The sequence below is a fragment of the Mustela lutreola genome, chromosome 2, assembly GCF_030435805.1.
Source record: "Mustela lutreola isolate mMusLut2 chromosome 2, mMusLut2.pri, whole genome shotgun sequence".
In the NCBI taxonomy this organism is placed as follows: domain Eukaryota; kingdom Metazoa; phylum Chordata; class Mammalia; order Carnivora; family Mustelidae; genus Mustela; species Mustela lutreola.
In genome coordinates, this window is record NC_081291.1 from 73,298,376 (window position 1) to 73,317,798 (window position 19,423).

General features: G+C 43.7%; 1 protein-coding gene across 2 annotated transcripts; it reads left to right on the forward strand.

Annotated features, from left to right (window-relative positions):
- Nucleotides 1–4,551: 4,551 nt before the first annotated feature.
- Nucleotides 4,552–17,990, forward strand: ZNF620 (zinc finger protein 620). 2 transcript variants are annotated; one of them, XM_059162309.1, is made up of 4 exons: nt 4,552–4,665; nt 12,431–12,557; nt 13,042–13,155; nt 15,420–17,990. In XM_059162309.1, the coding sequence occupies exons 1-4, from the start codon at nt 4,642–4,644 to the stop codon at nt 16,412–16,414; spliced, it is 1,260 nt and encodes a 419-aa protein (XP_059018292.1). In that variant the 5' UTR covers nt 4,552–4,641; the 3' UTR covers nt 16,415–17,990. The 2 variants fall into 2 exon arrangements, with proteins under 2 accessions (XP_059018292.1, XP_059018293.1); XM_059162310.1 differs by lacking the exon at nt 4,552–4,665 and having other exon boundaries at nt 13,077–13,155.
- The last annotated feature ends 1,433 nt before the right edge of the window (nt 17,991–19,423 follow it).

Sequence of the window (19,423 nt, forward strand, 5' to 3'; positions counted from 1 at the left end):
TAACCACCTCTATAAAAGTTAGTCTGTGAGGCTGGGGTAGCAGAGTTGTCTGGAGCAGCGTTGTTGGGGTCATCATCATCGTCGCCTCTTGGAAGAGAGACAGCCCTGACTGGTCGGTTTGATTTTTGATGCTTGGTGTGAAATAAAGCTTTGCTTGACTTTCGCTTTCTGTCAGTCTCGTTCTTTTCATCATGGATCCTAACACCTGGGTGGCTCAGTTGCTAAGCGTCTGCCTTTGGCTTGGGTCATAGTCCCGGGGTCCTGAGATCAAGTCCCATGTTGGACTCTTGGCAGGGAGCCTGCTTCTCCCTCTCCCACTTGCCGCTTCCAGTCAGCGACGGGAGAAGAATTAGGCACAAATAAGTCAGCTGCAAAAGACTGGGAGCAGGGGACAACAGTCGAAAAGAACCGCTGCCGCGAGCAACTCCACAGTCTCACTTTTATTGGATAGAAACAATCCCGTCTTGCAGACAAGCAAGGAGGAGGACAGAGTTTATAGTTAACCAAGCACATTCAAAGGACTCAAACTCACAACGGGCGCTTCTGGGAAGAGAAAGGAGAAATAACGGAAAAGGGAAGCAGGCGGTTTTCGTTCCACCCTGAGCTGACCGGGCATTCCCGGGTGCTCGGCTTCCCTGAAGCAGGTGGCGTTCCACCCTGGGTGGGCCAGGCATTCCCGGCTGCCCAGCTTCTGTGAAGGGGCGGCCTTCCGCCCTGAGCGAGCCAGGTACTCTCAGCTGCCCAGCTTCACGGTCGTATATCATCCTTCTCCCCAAAGACCTGTTGCCAGTATATGTATTTCTTAAGGCCATATCTAAATGTGCTTGGCAACTAGTAAAATCCTCCAGGGGTTACAGTTTAAGTAACAAATTGTTCTGAGGGGCAGCAGCACCCACTCCTGCTTGTGTTCCAGCATTCACTGTGTCTCTCTCTCTGTCAAATAAATAAAATCTATATATGTGTGTGTCTATATATACATATATATTTTTAAAAGAAACAGCTTTGATGCAGGGTGGCTAAGTCCAAGGACCCAGAAGGGATCCTGCAGGCCGAGCCAAGAGGGTCCTTGGCTTTGCACAGGATGGAAATCAAACAGAAGCTGAGAGAAGTAAGAGCAGACTATACATACAGACAGAGCATCTGGGAGACTTGGAAAGGAAAGGGAAGGAAAATGTGTTGTCTTTGCTCAGAGCTTTTTTTTTTTTTTAAGATTTTATTTATTTCCTTGACAGACAGAGATCACAAGCAGGCAGAGAGGCAGGCAAAGAGAGGGGGGAGGCAGGCTTCCTGTGAGCAGGGAGCCCGATGCGGGGCTCAATCCCAAGACCCTGGGATCACGACCTGAGCTGAAGGCAGAGGCTTTAACCCACTGAGCCACCCAGGTGCCCTGGGACCTGGGGTTTTTACTGAGGACAATTTCCTGGTGTACCTGTCTTCTCAATAATCCAGAAACAAAGTGTTAGGTGTCCTCCATAAATCTCTTATGCCCTGGGACCAGGGGTCTTGATGAGCCACTGGTCTTGGAAAACTTTCATGAAGACCCCATTTAGTCCTTAGGTTGAAATGCCAATGGAGTATTACCCCCACCTTAAAAGACCACCAGAGACGTGAGTCAAAGCCAATCAGCAAGGGTCGTTTATCGCAGGTTCAAACCTCGACCTCTGCGCCGCTCATTGCCGATAACGCCGAGAGGTCCAGAGCTGGGTTGGTGCAGGGTTTTTATAGACAGGTACAAACAAGTTTCGGGTAGGGCTGAGCTTATTGATTGATAGTTTGAACACAATTGGGAGTCTCCTGGTGGAATGTTACATTCCTGCTATCAAGCATCCCTGTTAATGAGATTTAGGTTTAGAAGTATTTACTTTTCCTTCTACCTCCGCCTCCTTCGGTTTTTCATGGAGGGGAGGGTGACATTAGGGTTATTGATAAGGTAACTTCTTTGTTGTAAATCTCAAGGATATTTGCAAACCAGGGGAGACTCCTACCTTGCAGGACTGTGATCTCTGCAAGTTAACTATTTATCGTTTTATGGCAGTCAGGAGTGCCTGAGGAATGCTACACATATGGAGGGGAGCGGGTGAAGGGGGGGGGGGTGCAAGGCGCCAGCTTTTGCTTTGTCCTCAGCCAGCCTCCTGCTCCTTCAAGGTATTATCTGTTGTATTGGAAAACTCCAACAAAATCATTAAATCCTTGACCTTTACAGGGAAGACATACACCATCTGTTCTATAACACCTGTGTAAAGCAGGGGCATACGTCCTAGCAGGAACAGAAGCAGGAGAAGGAATGAAAAAGCAGTTTTTCATGAATCCCTTTAGTTTCCCTGTCGCAGCCTGATCTCAAATCCTTTTCCTGATTCCATGTTGCCTAGAGACTCTCCGTCCTCTACCCAGGGAGAAATATGGAAGTGTATTTTCTTGAGCTGGTGAACCATAGATGTTTTTCAGGTACACTATGCAAAGGTGAGGGGGCAGGAGTGAGCCACCCAGTTCTGGAAAACTGGAATTATCAAAGGATGCATACTGAATTGCTAGACTCCTCACCTTGCTCAGCTTCTAGAATGTACTAGAACATTCTTCCATTCTCCCTAATATTGGAGAAGAGGGCATGTAGTCAGGGCTGAAGAGCCCCTGGATCCTGGGTTCCCAAACAGACTAGGTTTTGCCACTCGTCACTGACAAAACCCAAAGGCAGAGAAACAAGTGGTGGTGAAACAAGAAAGGAATTTATTTCAGTGAGCAGATTACTGTCTCAAAGACTGTCTCCAAAATGCCAAAAATACTTCAGGTTTATGTAAGGAAAATGTGGAACAAAGTGGGTGGGTACATTCAGGTAGGCAGTGAAGGTTAAAAAAAGATCATTGTCTTGGGATCAATCAGGGGTAGGGTCTTCCTGTCTCAGAGCAGTTCTTGTTGCTTGAAGGGATAGTTTTGGTTCTCATCAGGGGATACTTGGCCCTGTAGATCTCCTTCCTGAGCCAAGAGACAAGCTGGAAAGAACAATCCACCTAAAAATTTTGAGGTCAGAATGGAGGGAGCCAAAGTCCTCTTTCAAGTGGGCAGTTCTTAATATAGAACAGTAGAGCTTGGCTAGTGGAAGCCATGGCTATGATGCTATTCTCAGGAGTATTAGAGCCTTCCCACATTGGCAACCTCCAAGAAGAGCTTTTTGGGATAGGGTGGAGACTTTTGCTTGGCTTGCAAATATGTAATAAAGGCAAATCATGGTGGCTATCCCATCTGCAGGTCTAGCTGTGTAGTGTGGTGCCCTGATAAGTCTTTGAGGATGGAGTGGTTCTGAAAACTGGCAGAGGAGAAGCTATATAAAATATCTGACTCAATATGAAGGACCCAGTATTCACTCAGAAGGCTGCTGGGCCCTTAGTTGAGATCTGTTTCCTGGCTGGACCTGGAACACAAATCCACATATAGGGTGGGAAACGGATGAAAAGCTAACTGTTAATAGCTCTTTTCCCTAAACTGTGCCACATCTTGGAAGTCTCAACAGCACTTCTATCTTCGAAAGCAAAAAAGACAATTAGAAAACAAAACAGGGGCGCCTGGGTGGCTCAGTGGGTTAAGCCTCTGCCTTCGGCTCAGGTCATGGTCTCAGAGTTCTGGGATGGAGCCACGCATCGGGCTCTCTGCTCGGCGGGGAACCTGCTTCCCTTCCTCTCTCTCTGCCTGCTTGTGATCTCTCTCTCTGTCAAATAAATAAATAAAATCTTAGAAAAGAAAAGAAAAGAAAAGAAAACAACCCGCAAGCATTTACTGTGCGCCAGGCACTACTGTAAGTACTTTGCTAATCCATTAGCTAATTATTAAACCTCAACAGTCCTTTGCGGTTGGTATCACTATTGTGTGAGGGGCTGCTCACACAGCTAAGACCTCCTACAGCCAGGTTTCCGGAGCTATGTAGTCCATGTTCTCCACAAATGCACCGTTGGCTGTTCAAATGGTGGGCCCCGCATACTTCGCCCACTGCAGCGCCGCCACAGAACCTAGCTGGGCAGCTTCAGGACCTGAAGAGCAGCCAGGAGTGACAAACGCCAGCGAAGCCTGGCTGAATCACCAAGAGTGGGTGCTGGATTTTGACAAATGCTTTCTTTCCGTTCCGCGGTCTGAGGGGGCCAGACCATGTCCCCGGGAGGAGCTACCGAGAGAGGGCGCTGCAGGACCCCAGCCTGGAACCCGCAACTCTGGCTCGCAGTCTCAGAGAGAAGGAACAGCGGCTGTAGCCGCTCGGCTGGGGAACCACAGAGACGCGCACGTTTTCACGTTCCTAGAGAGGAGGGGAAACGGCTCTAAGTGTTTCCGGCGGAGCGGGTCCTAAGCTTTTCCGGGAGCGCAGGTTCGCAGCTTTCCCACGCGTTCCCTGTTATCTGCGGCGTTCGGCCGTAGTGGTCTTGGGCTCCGGGTCCGGCTAACGGGGCTGCATCCCCACGGCGTTCTCCAGCACCGGGTTCCCCAGTCCCTGTGGCTCTGGGCTGAGGGGATCCTGGAACAGAGGGGGCCCCCGGCGGAAGACGGCATTTGAGGGGTGCCCGACAGCAGCAGCAGCAGCCCTACTCGTTCGTGCCTCTTACTTTCTCTTCAGCCTCACCTCGAACCCCGAAGGCGCTGTGTGAAGTGGGGACCCCAGCCATGCTCCAGATCACGTGGCGCCAGGTGAGCGAGCATCCTCTCTGCCTCCGTCGTCCCCCTTACCGGCTCTCCCACCCTTAGATGTCGGGTGAGAGCAGATGTCAGTCAGCATCCGGAGCCCGAGTTGTCCAGCATCGGTGGAAACGAGACTGGACCCCACATTTAAAGTCACAAGAAAGGCTTTATTGGGGCTTAAGCTCGAGCACAGGGGAGTAGCACAAAGAATCCTCAGGTTGACTCCGAGGAGAGGTCAAGGAGAATTTTTTTTAACCCCACTATTTTTTTTTTTTTTTAAGATTTTATTTGTTTGACAGACAGAGTTCACAAGTAGGCAGAGAGGCAGGCGAGGGGGGCGGTGGGAAGCAGGCCCCCGCTGAGCAGAGAGCCCGTTGCGGGGCTCGACTCCAGGATCCTGGGACCATGACCTGAGACGAAGGCAGAAGCTTTAACCCACTGAGCCACCCAGGAGCCCCTCAAGGAGAATTTTTAATAAGATACTTAGGTAGGAAGATTGTGCCGTCTAAGCAAGTAGAGCCGGGCATTTATTAGCACCTACACACTTAAAGGTCATGTTTCTTCATGCATCGCTTGCGTCATGAGCTTGTTAAATCTCCACCCCCTGGGTATGAGTTTTAGTATTATAATGAGGGAAAAGTCGTGAAAGTTCAGCACTCGTGTGGATCTTGGAGGAGACTGGTTTGGACCGGTCGGGGCTTGCTGCTTAGCGGATGCTTTGCTCTGAAAGCAGTGATCACAGCCAGCAGGGAGTTGTGCTAGAAAAGCATTAACGGCCGGCGGGCAGCGGGGAGGTGCATGGGAGCTCCTTCCCGAGGTTCCCGTTTGACAGGCTTGTGGCTTTCATTGTGCGGCTGTCACTATCAGGTACGTGTTCCGGCAGAGGAGGTGGAGTTGAGAGGGACGGAGAGATCAGAATGCCCAAACTAAGACATAATTAGGATGGAAAGGCAAGTGTGAGGGGTTGATTGGGATAGATTTGCAGTGGAGGCTGAAAAGTAGAAATCCGCATCATTGCATATTGTGAAGACCCTTTTCACCTCTGTTTACAAGAGTGTTCTCTTCCCTTGGACAAAGTAATTCTAGTTTTTGTTGTTGTTGTATTTGTTTTTGTTTTGATAGCTTCCATTGGATTTTTACGTAGACATGTCATCTACAAATAAAGACTGTTTTACTTTTTTCTTTCCTGTCTGGATACCTTTTCTTTCTTTTTCTTGCCTAACTTCACTGGCACTTAATGTTGAGTACAGGTGGTGAGGGCAGATACCCTTGTCTTATTTGTGATCTCAAGTGAAAGCATTCGATATTTCTCAGTTAAAGCCGACATAGGTTTTGTTTTGTTTTGTAAATGCCCCATATTACATTGATCATGTTCTGTGCCATGCTTGCTGAGAATTTTTATCAAGAGTGGGTTTGACAAATGCTTTCTTTCCTTTTCTTTTTCTGTTGTGTTATGTTAGTTACCATAAAATACATCGTTAGTTTTTGATGCAGTGTTCAAGATTGTTTATGCACCACACCCAGTGCTCCATGCAGTATGTGCCCTCCCTAATACCCACCACCAGGCTCACCCATTCCCCCCACCCCCCTCCCCTCCTAAACCCTCAGTTTGTTTCTCAGAGCCCACATTATATCATGGTTCATCTCCCCCTCCGATTTCCACGTCCCCCTTCATTTTTCTTTTCCTTCTAATGTCCTCCATGCTATTCCTTATGTTCCACAAGTGAAACCCTATGATAATTGACTATCTCTGCTTGACTTAGTTTGCTTAGCATAATCTCTTCCAGTCCTGTCCATGTTGATACAAAATTTGGAAATTCATCCTTTCTGATGACAGTAAAATTCCATGTGTATATGAACCAACCACGTTTTCTTTATCCATTACTCTGTTGAAGGGCATCTTGGCTCCTTCTACAGTTTGACTATTGTGGACATTAGTGGGTACGTAGGGGTATGAACATAGGGGTACGTATGGCTCTTTTCACTGTATCTGTGTCTTTGGGGTAAATACCCAGTAGTGCATTTGCTGCGTGACAAATGCTTTTTCTATGTTGTTTTAGAGGACTTTATGGTTTTTCTATTTTAGTTTCTTAATATGGTGAATTACATTAATTTTTCAAATGTTCAACCAACTTTGCATTCCTTAAATAAAAACCATTTGGTCATTTGTATTATTCTTTTACTGTATTTTGGATTCTCTTTTGTTAAAATTTTGTTTAGAACTTTTGCACTATGTTTGTAAGGGGTATCGATCTGCAATTTTCTTGTCGTGACTGTCCATTGATTAAATAAGTTGGAAAGTATTCTGCCCTCTTGAGTATTTTGGAAGAATTTGTGTAGAAGTATTTGGTAGAATTTCTTCCTTAAATATTTCTTCCTTAAATATTTGGTAGAATTCACCAGTGAAGCCACTTAGGTGTAGAGTTTTCTTTCTAATAACTTTTATTAATTAATTAATTTATTTATTAAAGATTTTATTTATTTATTTGACAGAGAAAAATCACAAGTAGGTAGAGAGGCAGGCAAAGAGAGAGAGAGAAGGAAACAGGCTCCCTGCCAAACAGAGCAGAGAGCCTTACGTGGAACTTGATCCCAGAACCCTGAGATCATGACCTGAGCCGAAAGCTGAGGCTTAACCCACTGAGCCACCCAGGCACCCATGATAACTTTTATTTTTAATTTTTATTTTTTTTAAGATTTTATTTTTATTTATTTGACAGATAGATCAGAAGTAGGCAGAGGGAGGCAGAGAGCGGGAGGGGGAAGCAAGCTCCCCACCTAACAGAGAGCCCAATACCGGGCCAGATCCCAGGACCCTGGGATTATGACCTGAGCCGAAGGCAGAGTCTTTTTAACCCACGGAGACACCCAGGCGCCCCGGTGATAACTTTTAGAATACAGTTTCAGTTCTTCTCCTTAATGAGTGTTGTTAATTTGTCTCTTTGAAGAAATTTGTCAATTTTTAAATAGGCTATAGACATTAATGGCATAAAGTTGTTAATAATATTTTCTTATCCTTTTATTATCTGCAGTTTTTTTGAATTAATATTGCCAATTTATTTTTTCTCTTTTATTTCTGATTAATCTAACCAGAGATTTATAAGTTGCATTGATCTTCACAAAATACCAGTTTTTGCTTTTGCTAATTTTTTTTATTGTTTTTTGTCAGTTTTACGTTGGATCTCCACTTGGATCTTTATTTTGTTTGTTCTACTTAGTTTGTGTTAAATTTGCTGTTTTTCTAGATTCTAAAGGTGAATCTGAGGTCAGTGATTTAAGACCTTCTCTCCTTTTTAAATTTTGTAACACAGGCATTTAATATTATAAATGTCTTCCTAAGTACTGCTTTAGCGCATCCCTCATTTTGGTACATTGTGTTTTCATTTTCCTTGAGTTCAAAACACTTTCTGCATTCTTTTATGTTTTATTCTTTGATCTGTGTGTTATTTAGAAGGGTGTTATTTAGTTCATAAATATTTGGGAATGTTCCATGTGTCTGTCTGTTACTTCTAATTTTTTTTTAAAGATTTTTATTTATTATTTATTTATTTGACAGACAGATCACAAGTAGTCAGAGAGGCAGGCAGAGAGAGAGGAGGAAGCAGGTCCCTGCTGAGCAGAGGAGCCCGATGCAGGGCTCCATCCCAGGACCCTGAGACCATGACATGAGCCAAAGGCAGAGGCCTTAACCCACTGAGCCACCCAGGTGCCCCTGTTACTTTTAATTTAATTCTGTTGTGGTTAGTGAACATTCTTTGCATGACTTGATTTCTTTTTCTTTTATGGTCCAGAATATGGTCTACTTTACAAAATGTTTCTTGGATACCTGAGAAGATAGTATTCTGCTGTTTTGGGGTGGAGTGTTCTGTAAATGTCCATTAAGTCAGGTTGGGTAATATATTATTTATGTTTGCTAAAACCTTGTTGAGAAGGGTTATTGAAATTTCCATCTATAATTAGGGATTTCTCTATTTCTCTTGCAGTTTTTTCAGTTTGCTTTATGTATTTTGAAGCTTTGTTACTAACTGCATAAACATGTAGAATTGTTATGTCTTCATGATGACCTAATCCCTTTATGGTCATAAATGACTTTCTTTATCTCTTAATATTCTTTGCTGTGGGGCATCTGGGTGGCTTAATGGGGTAAGCCTCTGACTTCGGCTTAAGTCATGATCTCGGGTTCCTGGGACCTAGCTCTGTGTTGGGCTCTGAGCTCAGAGGGGAGTCTGCTTGAGGATTCTCTCCCTTTTTCCTCCCCAAAATAAATTAATTAATCTTTAAAAAAATATTATTTGCTCTGAAAAATACATTGCCTTAAGTCAATAGAGCCATTCCCAGCTTTTTTTGATTAGTATATATATGTTTTACATCTTTTTGCTTTTAACTTATTCTTGTCTTTACATGTAATATGCATTTCTTGAAGGCAGCACATAGTAGGCCCTTGCTTTTTAGAAAATCTAATCTGATAGTGTTTACTGGTTAGGATGTTTAGATTATGTATATTTGGCATAATTATTGGTATGGTTAGATTTGAATCTGTCATCTTCCTAATTGTTTTCTAATTGTCCTGTCTGTTCTTTGTTCCCTTTTCTCTTGATTTTCCACCTTCTTTAGGATTAATAGTGTGTTTTACTCCATGTTTTCCTTTTTGTTGGCTATATATAAACTATAACTGTGTTACTATTAGAAATTGCTGTAGGGTTTGTAGTATGCATCTTTAGTTTATCACAGTTTACCTTCAATTTATTGTCCTTTAGGCTTTTTGAGGTTCTCTCACTACTCCCTGATGGCTCTGTTCTTTTTGCCTTCAATCTTTTTCTGTTTCCTTTTTGGTTAGTTTTTATTGCTATGCCTTCAAGTTCACAAGTTTTTTTTTTTTTTTTTTCTTCAGTGTCGAATTTGCTGTCAATCCCATGAATTGTATTTTTCATCTCACACATAGCAGTTTTCATATGTAGAAGTTTGATTTGGGTCTTTATAAAAGTATATCTTTGGGGTGCCTGTGTGGCTCAGGTGGTTAAGTGTCAGACTCTTGATTTCTGCTCAGGTCGTGTTCTCAAGATGGTGAGATCCAGCTGCATCAGGATCGAGCCAAGTGTAGAGCTCCATGCTCAAAGAGGAGTCTGCTTGAATGAGATTCTCTTCTCCCTCTGCCCCTCTCCCCCAGCTCACACGTGCATGCTCTCTCTCTCAAATAAAGAAATCTTTACATACATATTTCTTTATATCATATTTATAAAGAAATATGTATGTAAAGATATACATACACACATACATACAACTTGTTTCTATTTCACTTTGAATATTTGGAATACATTTATAATAACTGCTTTAATGTCCATCTCTCTAATGCTAACATTTATCAGTTCTGGGTTGATTTTGATTGCCTGGTCTTGTTAGGTCACCTATTCCTGCCTCTTTGAATGCCTAGTAACGTATGATTGAATGCCAGATATTGTAACTTTTATCTTGTTTGATTCTAGGTTTTTTAGTCCCCAAAATAGTTTCTTTAAAAAAATATTTTTTAAAGATTTTATTTTTAAGTAATTCCTATATCCAACCTATATCCAACATGGGGCTTGAACTTAAAACCTTGAGATCAAGAGTCGCATACACTGAGCCAGCCAGGCGCCCCTTCCTAAAATATTCTTCAGTCTTTTCTGGAATCAGGTTCAGTTACTTGGAAACAGTTTGGTTCTTTCTGGTTCTGATATTTATTATTTGCTAGTAGAATCTGGAAAGTAGAATTCTGGTCAGCCTAGGAGTAATTATTCTCCGCTACTGAGGCAAGAGTTTCCCGAGAACTCTATCTAGTGGCCTATGAATTATGAAAGTTTCCAATGTGGATAGTGGAAGTAGGCACTGTTTCTGGCCCTGTGTGAATGCCAGACATTGTGTCCTTCAGTCCTTTCAAATGATCCTTTCTCTGGCTTTGAGTAGTTTCCACACACCTGTGCCCACTCGAGTGAACCCTCTGCAGATAATTGTTTTTTTTTCTCTGTGCAGCTCTCTTCTCTATGGTATTCTGTCTCTAAACTCCACTGTCTTGGTCTCCTTAGAAGCTACCAGGGAATCTGCTCAGCTTTGCCTCATTTCCTCCTCCCTGTGTTGCAGCCTGGAAACTCATAGTAGTAAGCATGGCAACTCACAGGACTCACCTTGTCATTTCCTGTCCCTCTGGGATTGTTATCCTCCATTGCTGTCACCTAGTATCTGATAACTTGTTTTGTGTAATTTGTCTTGTTTTGGTTTAGGCAGGATAAACCCAATCGCTTTGACTCCATTTGAATGAAAAACAGAGGTTTTCACTCAGCATTTTTATATTTTATTTTTTTAAATTCATTCATTTGAGAGAGAGATTGGGAGAAGGGGAGAGGGGGAGAAAGAATCCCAGGCAGACTCCATACCGAGTGTGGAACTTGATGCAGGGCCCATCTCATGAAGCTGAGATCACAATCTGAGCAGAAATCAAGAGTCTGAGGCTTAACTGACTGAGCCACCCAGGGGTTCCTTCGCTCAGCACTTTTAAAAACATTTCCCCTTTACTTTTGCCATATTGTCTGTTGCCATCTTTACTCCACAGTCTTTGTGTATGTATGTGTATTTCCTGCTCTGAAGTCCTTTAGGATTTTTTTTTTTTAAGATTTTATTTATCCCTTTGAGAGAGAGTGAGAGAAGCATGAAGGGGGAGAAGGTCAGAGGGAGAAGCCGACTCCCCATGGACGTGGGAGCCCCATACCAGACTCGATTCCAGGACTCCGGGATCATGACCTGAGCGAAGGCAGTTGCTTAACCAACTGAGCCACCCAGGCACCCAGGATTTTTTTTTTTTTTAATGTTTTCATTTTTCTGAGACTTCTCAGTGATCTTGTGTAGGTATTTTTCATTTACTACTCTGAGTACTTGTCGGTCCTCTCTCCTCCCTGGTGCTTTTAAACAGATAGAATTACCAAGTTTTAAAAAGCAGAGCACAGGGCGCCTGGGTGGCTCAGTGGGTTAAGCTCTGCCTTCGACTTAGGTCATGACCTCAGGGTTGTGGGATCGAGCCCTACATTGGGCTCTCTGCTTGACAGGGAGACTGCTTACCCCTTTCTCTCTTCCCCCTGCCTCTCTACCTACTTGTGATCTCTCTATCTCTCTGTCAAATAAATAAATAAAATCTTAAAAAAGAAAAAAAAAAGCAGAGCACACTTAAAAAAAATCCTAAGCTCATTCTTGGTTTTGTATGATGATCAGCCTCCTTTTTGTTTGCTTCCCCCTCTGCCAGCAGTTAACATTCAGCTTTCTCTGCTCTTCTAATTTAGTACATTCATCCTTTCTGTCTTCTAAAATTCTGTTAACATCCTTGGTCTCCTTAGACTCTTCTCCTCGTGGGCCATTATATTACTGTCACTTTAGTGGGATTAGGGTGGGAGTGGAGATCAGTACAAAAGTGCTGTGGGCTGTGTTTATACAGATGTTCTCTGTGCATGTGCACACAAAACCCTTGGAAAGGAGCCAGAGGGACAGGCACATAGAGCAGGGCCTGGCAGAGTCAACACAGAGGTCAGCAGGGGAAGGAGGGGCTGTTTGTGGGGATGACCACACAGAGGTACAGTGGGTCTTGGACTCTCCTGTTGATGAGGGTGATGCCAGCTGAGGGCTGGCCCCCACGGGCATTAGAAGGCACTGGAGAACTGTCCTTGGCAGTACCACCACATCCAGTAGATCTCTGCCCCAATACTTAGGCTCCTCTGCCTTCACACAGAGTTTGAGCAGGAACCTGTTGTTTCAGGAGCCAGTGACCTTTGAGGACGTGGCTGTGTACTTCACCCAGAATGAATGGGTTATCCTGGACCCTTCACAGAGGGCCCTGTACCGAGAGGTGATGCTGGAGAATTATGCAAATGTGGCTTCCCTGGGTAAGGACTCCCTTCTCCCTTCTGTTGTCTTTCTCTGTCTTTTGTGCATCTTGGCTTCTTCTTTTAGACATCGTGTCCTCTCTGATAACCCTTATGGGCAGTTGCTCCAAAGGCTGAGCTTCTCAGAGGCTACTGGTTGGGGAGAGTTTCAGGTTCCCTGGTTTTGAAACCTGCTGTCCCCCTGGCCCTGGGAGGGACTCTGCCCCATGCTTGGAGGGAAAGGAAGAGCTCTTGGGAGCTCAGCAGAGCCCTTTGTCTCTGTCTTCCAAGTTCTATGAAGAAGATCTGGGACTCACTCGTGTGAATGGGGGTTATTCCAGGACTCTGCCCCCATTTGTGGAAATTTTCTTTCTTCTAAGATAGCGCAGGCTAACTTCTCTTCATTTCCCTCCCTGACTCAGTGAAGAAAAGTAAAGACAGTCAAGAGGGGACCTTGCTTCCTGATTCCCTTTACTTTTTGTTCCTGTTTCTTTCTCCTGGGCAGCTTTTCTATTCACCAGACCTGTTCTGGTCTCCCAGCTAGAGCGAGGGGAGCTGCCATGGGGCCTGGAACCCTGGGAGCCTGCGGACAGGGAAGCTCTCAGAGGCATCTGTCCAGGTGAGCACGAGAACCTACCAGCTGCCTTTTTTGCTTAGCCTGCTTTCCTATATTCACATTTGAATGTGTGTGAGACTTCTTTCTTCTAGAATCATTATATGTGATTCTGTGTTCATGGTAGTAGCCTCCCTCAAATGAGGAAGGGCCAGTCTCTTCCAGGGAAGGCATGGCTGCAAGATTTCTCTGCATGTTCACCTTTGCCTTTCTACCTCTCCACCTGTTAAGGGACAGCATGTGACTGAGCGGGCAGCTCTTGAGGCATGAGGGCTCTTTTGAAACCTGTCTTGTGGAAAGTCTATTTTTCCACCAGTTTGTGTTACAGAGATGAGGATGTCAACCACCTTAGAAGGAAAATAGGCTTCTGGGGCCTATCTGGCCATCCACATATTCACAGCATATATTCTTTCTTCCTTTCTTTCTTTCTTTTTTTTTTTTTTTAAAAGATTTTATTTATTTATTTGATTGACAGAGATAGCAGGTAGGCAGAGAAGCAGGCAGAGAGAGAGGAGGAAGCAGGCTCCCCGCTGAGCAGAAAGCCTGATGCGGGGCACGATCCCAGGACCCTGGGATTATGACCTGAGCTGAAGGCAGAGGCTTTAACCCAGTGAGCCACCCAGGTGCCCCCAGTACATTATTTCTATGGGAACATTTTTTTTTTAAAGTAAACTCTATCCCTTGTATGGGGCTCAAACTCACAATCCTGAGATCAAGAGTTGCATATTGTACTGACTGAGCCAGCTGAACTCCTCTTTCTGGGAAACTGAATTACGAGTTCCCAAACACTGACTTAAATAAAAATAAAAATAAAAAAATTTACAATTGAAAAAATTATTTAAAAATAAAAAATTCTTTTTCACAATGGAGATTTTCCCACATACGCAGACACCAGCACAGCACACCCCATGATTCCTTTGCCTCAACACCCACCTGAAGCCTGTCATTTTTCCCCTACAGACTCTTAAAAAAAACTTTGATTTTAACAGCTGAGCTTTTGAAACAAAACTTGGTATAACAGAAAGGTGAATGGCTTCCTCATTTTGATTGATATGCGAATGAAAAATAACACGGTGTACTTTTTCCTGCCTTTGTTACTCTTTTTCACCCCTGCTCTGCCTGTAAAATTTCATGTGCTCTTCAGACTCTTCACAGAGAATGTCCATAAGTAATTCCCAACTCCCTCCCACCCAGGACTTCAGGTTATCTGTGTAAAAAGCATTTTTAAACGGTTCGCTTGTAAACACACAAGGTTGCCCTGGCCCAGTGCTGAAGATTATATTAGCCTGCAAAAGGCCTTAATAGGAGAGGGAAAATTGCCTTTGGTTTTCTCTGTTTCACATTCTCACTATCATAGTAAACTATACACAGCTTGTACAGTACTGTAGGAAAAGCACCAGAGTCATTACCAGATCCTCCCTAAGGCTTACGTCTATTCTTGGAAGGGTTCCTCACACGTGCAGTGCATGCTATTTTGTTTTAGTTTTTTAAAGACTTTATTTATTTGACAGAGAGATGGGGAGTGCACAAGCAGAGAGGGGAAGTGGCAGACAGAGGGTGAGGGAGAGAGGGAGAAAAAGTCTCTCCGCTGAGTAGGGAGCCTAATGTGGGGCTCAATACCAGGAGCCAAAGGCAGATGCTTAACGACTGAGCTGCCCAGGGACCCTTGCTCTTTTATTTTAGAAGCCAGCCTCAGTGTCTTCCCCTTTCCTTCCAGCTATGGTGTGTTAGCCCACCATAGTTCCCTTAGCCATTGCGTAGGAGGCTGCCACTTTACTGGTGTCAGCCTGGTGACAGAGACCATTCTCTTTTCAAAGATTATAACATGGATAATGTTGTAAAAAATAATCAGCTTTTAAGGAATCAGTTGTGGGACCCTTTGTAGTTTGAGCTGCTTGACCTGCCCCTTCTTCAATCTGGTGGTCTTCCTCTGACCCTGGGGTCTCTATTCATCACTTGTCCATACATTCTTATCCCACCCATTCACTCAGGAGAAAGTGGTCGGTCTTCCCACCCTAGTAGGTAACAGTCTTTGCTGTTTTCCAGTCTTTACACTCTTATAAGGCCACTCTCCTGGCCTTGTTTGCCTTCCACCCATAGTATCTTTCACGTGTGGGGCTCTGCTGTGTGGTTGTCTTTGGTAGCCATTTTGTGTACCTGTAGGAAAATAGTTACATAGAGCAGATGAGAACAACTTGATCCTTTTCCCCTTCAGCACTGTCAGAGGCTAACACTTGTGTTGGTTTTTTTTTTTCCTCACATGATGTCAGGAGGTGAGGCCAGAGCTGAGAAGGAAGAATCAACTCCAAAGGAACACATTTCTAAAGAAATAGAGTCCCACAGACTGACATTAGGAGGGCTGCCAGGGAATGTTCCCCAGCGCCTGGACTTTGGGAGCAGCCTAGAGCAGCAGCATGGTCACTGGATAGCTAAGAAGACCATGTCAAAGAGGAGAGATTTCACAGCTGGGCCAACCAGCCATCTCAACGACTGCACTGTCGGGAGTGAGGAGCACTGTGAGAAATCTGGGAAAAACATTAATGTTAGCACACAACTCATGGATCAGACAGTTCCTAGTGGTCAGATATCATATGAATGTAGAAAATGTGGCAGATATTTTAGTCGAATGGCAGATTTTCAGGGATGTCACACTGGTGAAAGGTCTTTCAAATGCAAAGAATGTGGAAAAGCCTTCAGATACAACTCATTACTTATTCGACATCAGGTAATTCACACTGGAAAGAAACCATTTAAATGTAAAGAATGTGGAAAAGGTTTAAGTTCAGACACAGCCTTGATTCAGCATCAGAGAATCCACACTGGAGAGAAGCCCTATGAATGTAAGGAGTGCGGCAAGGCCTTCATTAGCAGTTCTGTTTTCCTCCAGCACCAGAGGTTCCACACTGGGGAGAAACTCTATGAATGTAATGAATGTTGGAAGACTTTCAGTTGTAGCTCAAGCTTTATCGTCCATCAACGAGTGCACACTGGGGAGAAACACTATGAATGTAAAGAGTGCGGGAAACGGCTAAGCTCCCCCACAGCCTTGACTCAGCATCAGCGCATTCACACAGGGGAGAAACCTTTTGAATGTAAGGAGTGTGGGAAGGCCTTTAGTCAGAAAATCACCCTGGTCCAGCATGAGCGAGTTCACACCGGTGAGAAACCGTACGAGTGTGAGGTGTGTGGGAAAACCTTCAGCTGGTGTGGGCGATTTACACTGCATCGGAAACTACACACACAGAAGATACCTGTGCAAGAGTAAGGTGGTCTGCAGCTGGGCGTGCTGTGCCTCTTTGTTTCTCCCCTTTCGTGTTCTTCACTAGCGCGCTCTTTACAGTTAGAAAAGAAGAAACAAATCCCCAAACTCAAATGTACAAAGAAATGTAACTGGCTGTGACTCTGGATTTTGTGGTGTCCCTGAGTGCCCCTCAGGACGGATGAGGGATGGGTGGGAGGACCTACGTCAGAGAACACCACTGTGAATTACCAAAACTCCAGGCTTTAAGAGGAGATCTTAAAAAGATTCTAGAGAAAACAAAAGTTCAGGAATAAGAATGCACTGGATTTCATAACAGCAGTCTTGAAAGTTAGAGGACAGTGGTATATTCCTGCAAAATTCTAAGGGAAAATAAGTTCCACCCATTATTCAGTACCCTCAAATGTGAATTGAGTATAAACTTGTAGATTTTCAACCTTTGTCTCCCATGCATCCATTCTCAGGTGTGCAACACTAAACCAGGGATCAGCCAAAAAAGAAAAAGATAACGTGAATACCCTATCACAGTCTATATTAGGAGTCTCCTAAACTCAGAAACAGAGGGCCTTTATCCCTGTGGAGCCATCTGTATTTTGGAGGATATTCCTAGTAGGCTACAGGTTTTCAGAGACCTACCTCAGGTGCAGTGCCCACCCACACCACTACTCTATAGTCCCTTCTCAATGCTCGGTTGTAGTCTGTGCCTTTGCAAAAGTTGAGGTATATATACCCTTTGAGTCAAATGCAAGGCCCTATTTATCAAAAATTCGTCCATCTCATTGCTCTTCCAAGTGACCTCACGGCAGGAAGCATTTCCTTGCAACTTCACTTTGTTCTATCTTATCACAGAAGAAGCGTCCGTTATTATCTGTTACCAGTGGAGACGAGGGGAGATATAAATGTGTTCCGTTTTTAGCATCCCTCTTTTGCAAGCTGCTTGACTTTGCCCATTGCAGGAAGCAGAGTAGTGGATAACAACACAGAGCCAGGTGTGAGCCCAGGTGTATCACCTTGGTTAAGTTACAGACACTACTAATTTCCTTATCTGTAAAATCTGGATGATGGTCTACCTCATATGTTTGTGTTGAGGATTAACTGCATTAATACATGCAGGAGTGCTTAGAACAATGACTAGAACCTGGTAAACAATAGTGTTATTTATTATAATACCATTGCTAAGTGATGACTTATGTATATACCAGCGAAACAGTCACCACAGTCAAGATAATAAGCAGAGCCATCACCCCCCAAAATTACTTATGCCCCTTGGTAATCCCTCTCATAGCTTTTCACAGCAAGTGCTGATATGCTGTCACATTGGATGAGTTTTGCTTTTCTATGATTTTACAAAAAGACTATTTTGTGTACTTTTTTGGGGGGGGGTCTGGTGTCTTTCAGCATAAATTATTTTGATATTTATATAACATCTTCATTATATATCAGTGGTTCTTTTTGGGGAGGGGTGGCTGAACAGTATTCCACTATGGAAATAACAAAAATTGTTCATTCATCTCCTGATGGCCATTTGGGTTTCCAGTTTTTGGTTATTACGAATAAAGCTGCTATGAATATTTGTGTTTAAGTCTTTGTAATGGTGTATACTTTTGTTTCTCTTGGGTAAATAAGGAATGGAATGCCTGTGTCATAAGGTAGGTACATATTTACATTTTGAAAAAAGATTTTATTCAAAGAGGGAGAGAGAGCATGTGCCCTCATAGGAGCAGGGTGGGAGGTTGGGGAAGGAGAAGCAGACTCCCTGCAGATCAGGGAGCCTGGATGCCCCAACATGGGGTTCAATCCCAGAACCCTGAGATCATTACCTGAGCCAAAGTCAGATGCTTAACTTACTGAGCCATCCAGGTGCGTGCCTCAGTATATATTTACATTTTTAAGAATCTTCAAAACTTCTATAAAGAAGTTGTACCATTTTATATCCATACCAGCACGTAGGAGAGTTATACTCTCATGTCTTCATCTTTGACTATGCTTAATACTGTTTTAAATTTTAGCTCTTACAATAAGTGTAATGCTGTCTTCTTACAATTTTACTTTGCATTTCCGTAATGACTAATGATGTTGAACACTTTCATGTGCTTATTTGCCTTCCATATGTCTTAGGTTAAATGACCATATCTTTTGCCTATGTTTTTATTGGGTTTTCTTTTTATTGATATTTGGGAGGTCTTTTTTTTTTTAATTTTTTTTTAAGATTTTGTTTACTTATTCGAAGGACAGATCACAAGTAGGCAGAGAGAGAGAGACAGAGGGAAGCAGGCTCCCTGCTGAGCAGAGAGCCCAATGTGGGACTCAATCCCAGGACCCTCAGATCATGACCTGAGCCGAAGGCAGAGGCTTAACCCACTGAGCCACCCAGGCGCCCCGATATTTGGGAGGTCTTTTTGAGATGGGGAGTTCTTTATATATTGTGGATACAAGTCCTTTTTCAGATACATTATTTGTGAACATTTTCTCCCATGGGGCTGGGCTTTTCATTCTCTTAATTTTTTTTTTTTTTTTTTTTTAAGATTTTATGTATTTGAGAGAGAGATTGAGTATGAGCAGGGTTTGGTGGGAGGGACTAAGGGAGAGGGGTAAAATGGGGAGCCTGGTGCGGGGCTCAATTCCAGGACCTTGAGATCATGACCCAAGTGAAAGCTAGATGCTTAACCAACTGAGCTCCCCCGGTGTCCCTCATTCTCTTAATCTTTTGAAGAGCAGAAGTCTTGTTAATGAGGTCCAATATAACAGTTTGTTCACTTATGGATTATGCCTTTCATGTCATATTTAAGAAATTCTTGCCCTACCCAAGATTGTTTCCCCCCGTTTTTCTTCCTAGAAGTTTTGTAATTTTAGATTTTATGTTATGTCATCTATTTTTGTCTTAAATTTTGTGTAGGGTATGAAGTATGCCTCTAAGTTCCTTCCTTTCTCCTCTTCTCCATGCCTTTTTAGGTGCATATCCTAGTTTTGAAAATGACTCCTCCACTGAATTGCCTTTGCACCATTGTTGCAAAT